At 47.7% G+C, this 13,339-nt stretch overlaps 1 protein-coding gene across 3 annotated transcripts in view; it reads right to left on the minus strand.

Annotated features, from left to right (window-relative positions):
- LOC118394024 (multiple C2 and transmembrane domain-containing protein 1) overlaps positions 1–13,339 on the minus strand; it is a 288,690-nt gene that overhangs the window by 95,047 nt on the left and 180,304 nt on the right. For all 3 annotated transcript variants that reach the window (XM_052461210.1, XM_052461209.1, XM_052461208.1), the window contains 5 exons: positions 9,890–9,992; positions 8,494–8,596; positions 7,880–7,981; positions 5,661–5,735; positions 3,577–3,696 (listed from right to left, as the gene is read on the minus strand). In XM_052461210.1, coding sequence (XP_052317170.1) covers positions 3,577–3,696; positions 5,661–5,735; positions 7,880–7,981; positions 8,494–8,596; positions 9,890–9,992 — 503 coding nt within the window. The remainder of the gene's footprint in view (positions 1–3,576; positions 3,697–5,660; positions 5,736–7,879; positions 7,982–8,493; positions 8,597–9,889; positions 9,993–13,339) is intronic.

Below are 13,339 nucleotides of genomic sequence, written 5' to 3' on the forward strand. Positions count from 1 at the left end.
CTCCCCTGCCTGGGAGACTAGCCCAACCTGAACCCCCTCCTGTACCCCATTACTCGTACCGGGCATCTCCTCCCCTGCCTGGGAGACTAGCCCAACCTGAACCCCCTCCTGTACCCCATTACTCGTACCGGGCATCTCCTCCCCTGCCTGGGAGACTAGCCCAACCTGAACCCCCTCCTGTACCCCATTACTCGTACTGGGCATCTCCTCCCCTGCCTGGGAGACTAGCCCAACCTGAACCCCCTCCTGTACCCCATTACTCGTACTGGGCATCTCCTCACCGGTCTGGGGAAATGGCCCCCCAGATCCATCCTTACATCCTACAACACTATTTTTCTGCTGCACATCAGATGCTATGTTCCCCTCTGGTACAAGCTGCAACTATGTACCCTCAACACAAACAACTTGTTGCTCAGCAACAGGTGCTTGTGGCTGCTCTACCACTGTCGGCCCACCTCTCCCTATATCAGTGGGCCCATGCTTATAAGGACCACCTGCGTCCCACTCTCCGCCTTCTCGCTTATGGCCAACATCCCCACACTCAAAACACTGTTACCTACCCATACTAGCATATACTTGACTTCAAACGACAACTATAAAATCTGAGTCCAAAAACATAAACAAAAAACATAAACATATTTGCACAAATGTCTTTATTATTTTGGAACTTTTGTGAGTGTAATGTTCACTTTATTGTTTATTTCACTTTTGTTAATTATCTATTTCTATTTCACTAAACATGTTTCCCATGCCAAAAAAGCCCTTCAATTGAAAATTAATTGGGGAGAGAGAGAGAGAGAGATACAGAGGTACAGAGATACAGAGTGAGAGAGAGAGAGCGAGAGAGAAAGAGAGAGAGAGAGAGAGAGAGAGAGAGAGAGAGAGAGAGAGAGAGAGAGAGAGAGAGAGAGAGAAGAGAAAGATAGGGAGAGATAAAGAGAGACAGAGAGAGGAACAGAGAGAGAGAGAGAGAGATAAAGAGAGAGGAACAGAGAGAGATAAAGAGAGACAGTTAAAGAGAGAGGAACAGAGAGAGAGATAAAGAGAGACAGAGAGAGGAACAGAGAGAGACAGAGAGAGGAACAGAGAGAGAGAGAGATAAAGAGAGAGGAACAGAGAGAGAGATAAAGAGAGACAGATAAAGAGAGAGGAACAGAGAGAGAGATAAAGAGAGAGAGAGAGGAACAGAGAGAGATAGCTCAAGAGACAGAGAGAGAGGAACAGAGAGAGAGAGGAACAGAGAGAGAGAGAGAGAGAGGAACAGAGAGAGAGAGCGACAGAGAGACAGAGAGGAACAGAGAGAGATAGCTCAAGAGACAGAGAGAGAGGAACAGAGAGAGAGAGAGGAACAGAGAGAGAGATACAGAGAGACAGAGAGGAACAGAGAGAGAGAGCTACAGAGAGACAGAGAGGAACAGAGAGAGAGCTACAGAGACAGAGAGAGGAACAAAGAGAGAGAGAGGAACAGAGAGAGAGAGAGAGAGAGAGAGAGAGAGAGAAGAGAGAGAGAGAGAGAGGAACAGAGAGAGAGATACAGAGAGACAGAGAGGAACAGAGAGAGAGCGACAGAGAGACAGAGAGGAACAGAGAGAGATAGCTCAAGAGACAGAGAGAGAGGAACAGAGAGAGAGAGAGGAACAGAGAGAGAAAGCTCAAGAGACAGAGAGAGAGGAACAGAGAGAGACAGAGAGAGGAACAGAGAGAGACAGAGAGAGAGGAACAGAGAGAGAGAGAGGAACAGAGAGAGAGAGAGGAACAGAGAGAGAGAGAGAGGAACAGAGAGAGACAGAGAGAGGAACAGAGAGAGCTACAGAGAGACAGAGAGGAACAGAGAGAGAGGCGACAGAGAGGAACAGAGAGAGAGATACAGAGAGACAGAGAGGAACAGAGAGAGAGCGACAGAGAGACAGAGAGAGGAACACAGAGAGAGAGACAGAGAGGAACAGAGAGAGAGAGGAACAGAGAGAGAGAGATAGCTCAAGAGACAGAGAGAGAGGAACAGAGAGAGACAGAGAGAGGAACAGAGAGAGACAGAGAGAGGAACAGAGAGAGAGCTACAGAGAGACAGAGAGCAACAGAGAGAGAGAGACAGAGAGGAACAGAGAGAGAGCGACAGAGAGACAGAGAGAGGAACAGAGAGAGACAGAGAGAGGAACAGAGAGAGAGCGACAGAGAGACAGAGAGAGGAACAGAGAGAGCGACAGAGAGACAGAGAGAGGAACAGAGAGAGCGACAGAGAGACAGAGAGGAACAGAGAGAGAGCGACAGAGAGACAGAGAGAGGAACAGAGAGAGAGCGACAGAGAGACAGAGAGAGGAACAGAGAGAGAGCGACAGAGAGACAGAGAGAGGAACAGAGAGAGAGGCGACAGAGAGGAACAGAGAGAGAGCGACAGAGAGACAGAGAGGAACAGAGAGAGAGAGAGACAGAGAGGAACAGAGAGAGACAGAGAGAGGAACAGAGAGAGACAGAGAGAGAAACAGAGAGAGAGCGACAGAGAGACAGAGAGGAACAGAGAGAGAGATACAGAGAGACAGAGAGGAACAGAGAGAGACAGAGAGAGGAACAGAGAGAGACAGAGAGAGGAACAGAGAGAGAGCGACAGAGAGACAGAGAGAGGAATAGAGAGAGATAGCTAAAGAGACAGAGAGAGACATAATATTGTCTCTTAGGCCTTAGATTGGTTGGTTATTTGTTGAGGGGCCTTCCTTACCCTGGTTCAGGTAGGTATACTGAGTGGTATACTTCTACTATTTCAGAGCGTGGGTTTTGTGACATATATATGAGTATATAAGTACCATATATTGATTTTGAGTATATAAGTACCATCTATTGGTTAAGAGTATATACTGTAAGTACCATCTATTGTTTGAAGCAGCTACGTGTGAGCAGTTGCAGGTATGTGTGTGTTTATAACAGACATGGGTCTATGTATATGTATTTGCATACTGTATTTCTAAAGGGTAAATACCAGAAAGTGGCAGGTGAGTATGTCTGTGTGTACATGTAAATGTATGCATTAGTACCAGGAAGGAACCGGTGAGTATGTCTGTGTGTACATGTAAATGTATGCATTAGTACCAGGAAGGAACCGGTGAGTATGTCTGTGTGTACATGTAAATGTATGCATTAGTACCAGGAAGGAACCGGTGAGTATGTCTGTGTGTACATGTAAATGTATGCATTAGTACTAGGAAGGAACCGGTGAGTATGTCTGTGTGTACATGTAAATGTATGCATTAGTACCAGGAAGGAACCGGTGAGTATGTCTGTGTGTACATGTAAATGTATGCATTAGTACCAGGCAGGAACCGGTGAGTATGTCTGTGTGTACATGTAAATGTATGCATTAGTACCAGGCAGGAACCGGTGAGTATGTCTGTGTGTACATGTAAATGTATGCATTAGTACCAGGCAGGAACCGGTGAGTATGTCTGTGTGTACATGTAAATGTATGCATTAGTACCAGGCAGGAACCGGTGAGTATGTCTGTGTGTACATGTAAATGTATGCATTAGTACCAGGAAGGAACCGGTGAGTATGTCTGTGTGTACATGTAAATGTATGCATTAGTACCAGGAAGGAACAGATGCTCCTCTGAGTTGAGTCCCATTCGAAGCAGCTGTTGATGTAGCAGCCGGCGTTGATGAGGAACAGGATGCATCGTCTCACTCTGTTGAAGTTTTGCAGAAGCAACTGGACAGAGCACAGAGGTGACATAAGCAGTCAAAAACATGACAATCAAATGTTATTGGTCACATACACATTTTTAGCAGATTATTGCGGGTGTAGCAAAACGCTTGTGCTTCTAGCTCTGACAGTGCAGTAATATCTAACAAATTACACAACATATACCCAATACACACAAATCCAGTAAAGGAATGGAATTAAGAATATAAACATATATATTACTAATCCCGTTAATGACGGTGGATGGGCAAGGAGTCGAGGAATCAACTTGTATTTAGTCAACTCTCATTCTAGAGTTCGTTATGTAATTGTATGTAATCAACACCCTCTCAACTAATCAGAATTTAGTATTTAGCCAAGCCGTGGTACAAAGCTTCTTAAGGCCATAATAATGGCAATGTAATGGGCAAATGGCAACAAGGACAATATGTCATCTGGTCTCTGAAATCCCATCATTTTGCCAGCCTAGTGTTGGTCAAGTACTGGCACAATATTGTTAACGAAATGCTGAGACTATAAGAAACTTAATCACTAAATCAAGTCATGTTCACTGAAGCTGTGTCTCTTTAAGTCTCTTTAGCCGAAGGCGAGTCATAGTAATAGTGTTAACAGCCCGTGATGATTTCACATCCCTAAGGAGTTCAGGCAGGCATCTGGCCACAGATGATGAAAGCACCACAGTCCCATTCCGCTGTGTTCCAATCACAAAATACCAAAACAACATTACAGAAGAAAACGCATCCAGGAAGTAGTCCCCGAAGAGGGAAGGTGTTATTCTGATGTGTCTTTAAGAGGATTCTGGGACATTTAGAGGTAGTTGTATTTTTAGACCACTGCCTAATTCATTATTCAAGGTAGAGTAGTGGTGAACTGAGAATGACTGTGAGTCTACGGTGTCCTGGTGGGGACATCCACCCCCTGAAGACAACAGCACTCTGAGTCACCCACATCCCTGCACACGGCCACGCTTTGATCACACTACTGTAACTAGCAGCAGAGGGACTACTGTAAACTATCTCTCTCTCTCTCAAATGTACTTCCTATACCAACATTAGTAGTTATATCTAGGCCCAGGAGTTTTCCCAGGATGATATGACCACACCAGGACAAACTCTGGTTACTGTTATAACTACAGCCTGGAGTTGTTCCTGCTTTGCTCCTGGCCATGGTAGTTTAATGAATGCAGATATCAACTGCTGAATAGTGGAATTGTAATGTAATATAATGTCTGTATTTGACTGGCTACTTTGGGTTTTGGGGGTCTTGTGTTTGTAAGAACAGACAGCGGCCACAGCAGGGACTAGCCCCACACAAAAGAGCCCTCACGGGGCAATCTCTCTAAAGCCATCAATGACATCATCATTCAGAGATGCTGACATGGGGCATCTCTATGAGTCAGAGGTGAAGTACAGATGAAAACAGAGAGGAGCGAACAGGGAGGGTGGACAGGGAGGTTCACACCACACAGGGGAAAGTGCAGAGTGTGCATCTTTTAGCACACACAGAGAGAGAGATAGAGTGAGAGAGAGAAAGAAGAGGAGAGAGACAAAAGGGTGTGGGAGCGGGTGACTGCTCAGCCCAAACAACGTTTATGTGACATGTCTGATGTGGGCCAGCCCCCGCGATTCAGCCCTTTGTGAGTCCGCCACATTGAGCGGTGTGACAATGAAGTGCAAAGCAGCAGTGGCACAGAGGGCCAACTAAGGATGGCCAATCTACTTATACACCCCCAGAGTTGACAGCTTGACATTTCTATTCTCCGCTCACAGTAAAGCAGCGAGGAGGGTGGAGGAGGAGGGGGGTGGGGGGTGGAGGGATGTTTTCTCTCACTCTTGCCCACACTGTTGTGGCCTCACAAGATGCCACTCAAGACTGGTTGAGTTTTGTTAAAATATCTCATTTAATGGGGGACTGTAGTAGATGCTGAGCTAAATGGGGCAACAGAGTGGAGGGTGGTGGTGTTAACCTACCTGTTTGGACACTCTGGGCTCATCCTCTATGTATTTCTGCTCTTTGGGTATCAACGTCATGAGACCTGCCTTTACCTGGTGTGGGAATAATAAACACATTTAAACACACAGCCTGTGGTGGGATATTATCGCAATAACACAATATGGCATAGATCTCTAACTGAATGGACTGTCTTGACTACATGCAGATATGATGTTGAGAGTAGCGCCACACGTCACAGACTACAGTGAGAGCCCTCTCCCTCACACACAGCACTAAGATGGCCGCCAGCAGGACACACACAGTGACAACGAATGGGCGAACAAAGGCGGCTGAGTGGGAGTTTTTGATCATTTAAGTGAAGACGAGGACGGGCGACAAGAGACGCCAGGGGAGGGAGGACAAACAGAAAGACGATGGTGCTGGAGTGTGGAGGGTGGGGACAAACAGAAAGACGATAGTGCTGGAGTGTGGAGGGTGGGGACAAACAGAAAGACGATGGTGCTGTAGTGTGGAGGGTGGGGACAAACAGAAAGACGATGGTGCTGTAGTGTGGAGGGTGGGTGGGGACAAACAGAAAGACGATAGTGCTGGAGTGTGGAGGGTGGGGACAAACAGAAAGACGATGGTGCTGTAGTGTGGAGGGTGGGTGGGGACAAACAGAAAGACGATAGTGCTGTAGTGTGGAGGGTGGGGACAAACAGAAAGACGATGGTGCTGTAGTGTGGAGGGTGGGGACAAACAGAAAGACGATGGTGCTGGAGTGTGGAGGGTGGGGACAAACAGAAAGACGATGGTGCTGGAGTGTGGAGGGTGGGGACAAACAGAAAGACGATGGTGCTGGAGTGTGGAGGGTGGGGACAAACAGAAAGAAGATGGTGCTGGAGTGTGGAGGGTGGGGACAAACAGAAAGAAGATGGTGCTGGAGTGTGGAGGGTGGGGACAAACAGAAAGACGATAGTGCTGGAGTGTGGAGGGTGGGGACAAACAGAAAGAAGATGGTGCTGGAGTGTGGAGGGTGGGGACAAACAGAAAGACGATGGTGCTGGAGTGTGGAGGGTGGGGACAAACAGAAAGACGATGGTGCTGGAGTGTGGAGGGTGGGGACAAACAGAAAGACGATAGTGCTGGAGTGTGGAGGGTGGGGACAAACAGAAAGACGATGGTGCTGGAGTGTGGAGGGTGGGGACAAACAGAAAGACGATGGTGCTGGAGTGTGGAGGGTGGGGACAAACAGAAAGACGATGGTGCTGGAGTGTGGAGGGTGGGGACAAACAGAAAGATGATGGTGCTGGAGTGTGGAGGGTGGAGGGGGACAAACAGAAAGACGATGGTGCTGGAGTGTGGAGGGTGGGGACAAACAGAAAGACGATGGTGCTGGAGTGTGGAGGGTGGGGACAAACAGAAAGACGATGGTGCTGTAGTGTGGAGGGTGGGGACAAACAGAAAGACGATGGTGCTGGAGTGTGGAGGGTGGGGACAAACAGAAAGACGATGGTGCTGGAGTGTGGAGGGTGGAGGGGGACAAACAGAAAGACGATGGTGCTGGAGTGTGAAGGGTGGGGACAAACAGAAAGACGATGGTGCTGGAGTGTGGAGGGTGGGGGGGGACAAACAGAAAGACGATGGTGCTGGAGTGTGGAGGGTGGGGGGACAAACAGAAAGACGATGGTGCTGGAGTGTGGAGGGTGAGGGGGACAAACAGAAAGACGATGGTGCTGGAGTGTGGAGGGGGAGGACAAACAGAAAGACGATGGTGCTGTAGTGTGGAGGGTGGGGACAAACAGAAAGACGATGGTGCTGGAGTGTGGAGGGTGGGGACAAACAGAAAGACGATGGTGCTGTAGTGTGGAGGGTGGGGACAAACAGAAAGACGATGGTGCTGGAGTGTGGAGGGTGGGTGGGGACAAACAGAAAGACGATGGTGCTGGAGTGTGGAGGGTGGAGGGGGACAAACAGAAAGACGATGGTGCTTTAGTGTGGAGGGTGGGGACAAACAGAAAGACGATGGTGCTGTAGTGTGGAGGGTGGGGACAAACAGAAAGACGATGGTGCTGTAGTGTGGAGGGTGGGGACAAACAGAAAGACGATGGTGCTGTAGTGTGGAGGGTGGGGACAAACAGAAAGACGATGGTGCTGGAGTGTGGAGGGGGGGGGACAAACAGAAAGACGATGATGCTGGAGTGTGGAGGGGGGACAAACTAGGAAAACAGGGGAGGAGGAAAAGAAAGAGACTTACAGCGTTAAAAATCACGTCTATTTCCAGAAAGATGACCCCTTTTGTTGGCCCTGTCAGCTCCTTGCTTTTCAAAGCGTAGGCTTTCCGTTCACCATTTTGAATCTATGGGAGAGGGACATGACAGCCGTCTGTCTGGCAATGCCCGGCTGAATACACTCTCTGGGCCACCTTTGAACCCCAGCTGCTGCATCTGACAGAGAGCCCAAAACAACTGTGGCAACTCTGACAAGTACCTGTTCATTACCACCACAGCATTGTCAGGGAGATATGAACTATCCTGGGGAATTAGCCCCCCAGGACCGTACATTAACAATGGTGTTTTATTCATTTACTCTCGCTGTCTCTCTCTCTCTCTCACTCTCTCTTTTCTTTACATCGCGCTCTCTCCTTCTCTCTCGCTCTTACGTATCTCTCTTTCTCTCGCCCTCTCTCTCGCTCTCTCTCTCTCTCTCTTACAGCTCTCTCTCTCACTCTCTCTATTGCTTTGTGCAATGATAACAGTCTCATCCACAGTTGCATCTTGTGTGTTTTTATATCCTCCCCAGTGTTTTTTTTACAGTATTACCCCTAGGGGAGGTGATAGACAGCAGAGACATTTCATCAGGAGGACTCACGTTTAGTAAAGGGATGGCCACTTTACCCAGGAAGTCTGCGCTCCTGTCTCGGTCCTCGTCGTACACCGTCACCTCCAACACCGAGTGGATGTCCTTCACGTTACTACTCGCCACAGAACAACCGTTACACCATTACAATCACACATATCACACCCGCATCATAGCATGATGAAACTCCAAGCCTCTATGAGCTTTGTACTCAACTAATAAAGAGTGTGAGAGTTGTATGAGGAAAGGAATTGTGGCTAGGAAATGTCATCTTTGAAAAGTAGGCAAGGGAGGAGAAGACTGATGGAAAGAAAAGAGGTTTCTCTTAAAGAAAGAGAGACATGGTGCCCCTTAAAGGATGACCAAATTACCCAGCTTTCCCTGGGAATTCACTTGTGTATTTCCCTGTAAGGAAGGCTGAAATATTATATATATATATATATATATATATATATATATATATATATATATGTACATAGTCATGTACAGAATCCAATTATGGCATGTCAATCAAAATAAAAATGTATAGGAGGAATGATTTATAAGGGGATAAAACCTAGACCTCTGAATTTAAATCTCAACGATGTACTAGCATTAGCTACATAGTAATGACAGTGTAATGTAGTAATGACAATGTTTGATCATATTATTCAATCAAGATGTTTAAGAAAACGTGCTTTATCCAAACAATGATCATGTAGATTTAGCAGAAATAGAGAGAACTATAAAGAACATAGTTGACAAACAGAGAGATCATCATGTGCATCCCAAAATAGTATTCACATAGTAATCCTTACATTTTACAATGTCCTTTGGCAAATGTGACAAGTAGTGGCATAACTGGAAATGGCTAATAACTGGAAATTAAGTATGAATTATAACTTGTGTTTTTAAAACATCTTAAATGATAAATAATAGCTATGATTGTTTTTTATAACCATGCCTCGTTATGATAATGTGCTATAGTTATAGGTACTGTAATACCTGTACTGTAATACCTGTACTGTAATACTACTTCAAAATGTATACTTCATATTTTATTATTTTGGGCGGCAGGTAGCCTAGTGATTAGAGCATTGGGCCAGTAACCGAAAGGTTGCTGCATCGAATCCCAGAGTTGACAAGGAAAAAAATCTGTCATTCTGCCCCTGAACAAGGCAGTTCACCCACTGTTCCCTGGTAGGCCGTCATTGTAAATAAGAATTTGTTATTAACTGACGTGCCTAGTTAAAAAAATACAAAATGAAATATTAGCAATAGTTGCAACACAATTCAATAAATGTGCGTGTGTGCACATTATATGAAGTACTGGCATATGTCAGAGAGTGAGAAAGACATAAAGAGAGAGCCCACCCAGCATGAGATCAGGATAGGTATGTGGCAACACATGGTACAGAAGTGCACTCACAAGGTGAAGACCTTGTTCCACTCGGGGTTGAGGTTCTTGTAGACCGTGTGTGTCTGTAGCCGATCGTTACTCAGTTCCACCACACAGAAGGGGTCACTCTTCCCTGTGAAGGGTAGACAGACAGACACAGAGAGAGATATTATTTTGGAACGTCTGTGAGTGTAAAGTTTATTGTTCATTTCAGTTTTGTATATTATCAACTTCACTTGTTTTGGCAATGTTAACATATGTTTCTCATGCCAATAAAGCCCCTTGAACTGAAATTTAATTGAAATTGAGAGACATTGTGATAAAAAGAGTAGCCCTAATATCTGTCTTGTTTACTCCGGTCTAATTCAGTGTCTGTGGCCTACAGATGAGGTGCTGGTGCTTAGCAGCAGCAGTAGGGGAAGTATTCTACCTGATAAAGAGGAGCAGAGGAAGAGCCAGGAGCTGAACAGAGAATGACCATCCAGTCCTCACCCTCCTCTCCCTTCTCATGACAGCTCGAGCCACCATTTATCACTGGCAGTAATGATGTGATGAATTCATTTCACCCCACGCTACACCATACCACTGGCCCTGCTACAGGGATCCTAGTGCTCGGACTCCACCAGATAAGCACTAAGGAAACTCTTCCCGGAGCACCTAGACAGGGAGGGGGGAGGAGACATCTTGTCTGACAGGGATGGAATAGATAGGGAGGGGGGAGGAGACATCTTGTCTGACAGGGATGGAATAGATAGGGAGGGGGGAGGAGACATCTTGTCTGACAGGGATGGAATAGATAGGGAGGGGGGAGGAGACATCTTGTCTGACAGGGATGGAATAGATAGGGAGGGGGGAGGAGACATCTTGTCTGACAGGGATGGAATAGATAGGGAGGGGGAGGAGACATCTTGTCTGACAGGGATGGAATAGATAGGGGGAGGGAGGAGACATCTTGTCTGACAGGGATGGAATAGATAGGGAGGGGGAGGAGACATCTTGTCTGACAGGGATGGAATAGATAGGGAGGGGGAGGAGACATCTTGTCTGACAGGGATGGAATAGATAGGGAGGGGGAGGAGACATCTTGTCTGACAGGGATGGAATAGATAGGGAGGGGAGGAGACATCTTGTCTGACAGGGATGGAATAGATAGGGAGGGGGAGGAGACATCTTGTCTGACAGGGATGGAATAGATAGGGAGGGGAGGAGACATCTTGTCTGACAGGGATGGAATAGATAGGGAGGGGGAGGAGACATCTTGTCTGACAGGGATGGAATAGATAGGGAGGGGGAGGAGACATCTTGTCTGACAGGGATGGAATAGATAGGGAGGAGGGAGGAGACATCTTGTCTGACAGGGATGGAATAGATAGGGAGGGGGGAGGAGACATCTTGTCTGACAGGGATGGAATAGATAGGAGGGGGAGGAGACATCTTGTCTGACAGGGATGGAATAGATAGGGAGGGGGGAGGAGACATCTTGTCTGACAGGGATGGAATAGATAGGGAGGGGGGAGGAGACATCTTGTCTGACAGGGATGGAATAGATAGGGAGGGGGGAGGAGACATCTTGTCTGACAGGGATGGAATAGATAGGGAGGGGGGAGGAGACATCTTGTCTGACAGGGATGGAATAGATAGGGAGGGGGAGGAGACATCTTGTCTGACAGGGATGGAATAGATAGGGGGGGGAGGAGACATCTTGTCTGACAGGGATGGAATAGATAGGGAGGGGGGAGGAGACATCTTGTCTGACAGGGATGGAATAGATAGGGAGGGGGAGGAGACATCTTGTCTGACAGGGATGGAATAGATAGGGAGGGGAGGAGACATCTTGTCTGACAGGGATGGAATAGATAGGGAGGGGGAGGAGACATCTTGTCTGACAGGGATGGAATAGACAGGGGGGGAGGAGACATCTTGTCTGACAGGGATGGAATAGATAGGGAGGGGGAGGAGACATCTTGTCTGACAGGGATGGAATAGATAGGGAGGGGGAGGAGACATCTTGTCTGACAGGGATGGAATAGATAGGGAGGGGGAGGAGACATCTTGTCTGACAGGGATGGAATAGATAGGGAGGGGGAGGAGACATCTTGTCTGACAGGGATGGAATAGATAGGGAGGGGGAGGAGACATCTTGTCTGACAGGGATGGAATAGATAGGGAGGGGGAGGAGACATCTTGTCTGACAGGGATGGAATAGATAGGGAGGAGACATCTTGGGGGGAGGAGACATCTTGTCTGACAGGGATGGAATAGATAGGGAGGGGAGGAGACATCTTGTCTGACAGGGATGGAATAGATAGGGAGGGGGGAGGAGACATCTTGTCTGACAGGGATGGAATAGATAGGGAGGGGGGAGGAGACATCTTGTCTGACAGGGATGGAATAGATAGGGGGGGAGGAGACATCTTGTCTGACAGGGATGGAATAGATAGGGAGGGGGAGGAGACATCTTGTCTGACAGGGATGGAATAGATAGGGGGGGAGGAGACATCTTGTCTGACAGGGATGGAATAGATAGGGGAGGGGGAGGAGACATCTTGTCTGACAGGGATGGAATAGATAGGGAGGGGGAGGAGACATCTTGTCTGACAGGGATGGAATAGATAGGGAGGGGGGAGGAGACATCTTGTCTGACAGGGATGGAATAGATAGGGAGGGGGAGGAGACATCTTGTCTGACAGGGATGGAATAGATAGGGGGGGAGGAGACATCTTGTCTGACAGGGATGGAATAGATAGGGAGGGGGAGGAGACATCTTGTCTGACAGGGATGGAATAGATAGGGAGGGGGAGGAGACATCTTGTCTGACAGGGATGGAATAGATAGGGAGGGGGAGGAGACATCTTGTCTGACAGGGATGGAATAGATATCTTGTCTGACAGGGGGGGGGAGGAGACATCTTGTCTGACAGGGATGGAATAGATAGGGAGGGGAGGAGACATCTTGTCTGACAGGGATGGAATAGATAGGGAGGGGGAGGAGACATCTTGTCTGACAGGGATGGAATAGATAGGGAGGGGGAGGAGACATCTTGTCTGACAGGGATGGAATAGATAGGGAGGGGGAGGAGACATCTTGTCTGACAGGGATGGAATAGATAGGGAGGGGAGGAGACATCTTGTCTGACAGGGATGGAATAGATAGGGAGGGGGGGAGGAGACATCTTGTCTGACAGGGATGGAATAGATAGGGAGGGGGAGGAGACATCTTGTCTGACAGGGATGGAATAGATAGGGAGGGGGAGGAGACATCTTGTCTGACAGGGATGGAATAGATAGGGAGGGGAGGAGACATCTTGTCTGACAGGGATGGAATAGATAGGGAGGGGGAGGAGACATCTTGTCTGACAGGGATGGAATAGATAGGGAGGGGAGGAGACATCTTGTCTGACAGGGATGGAATAGATAGGGAGGGGAGGAGACATCTTGTCTGACAGGGATGGAATAGATAGGGAGGGGGAGGAGACATCTT

This window comes from Oncorhynchus keta, chromosome 14 (assembly GCF_023373465.1).
Source record: "Oncorhynchus keta strain PuntledgeMale-10-30-2019 chromosome 14, Oket_V2, whole genome shotgun sequence".
NCBI lineage: Eukaryota > Metazoa > Chordata > Actinopteri > Salmoniformes > Salmonidae > Oncorhynchus > Oncorhynchus keta.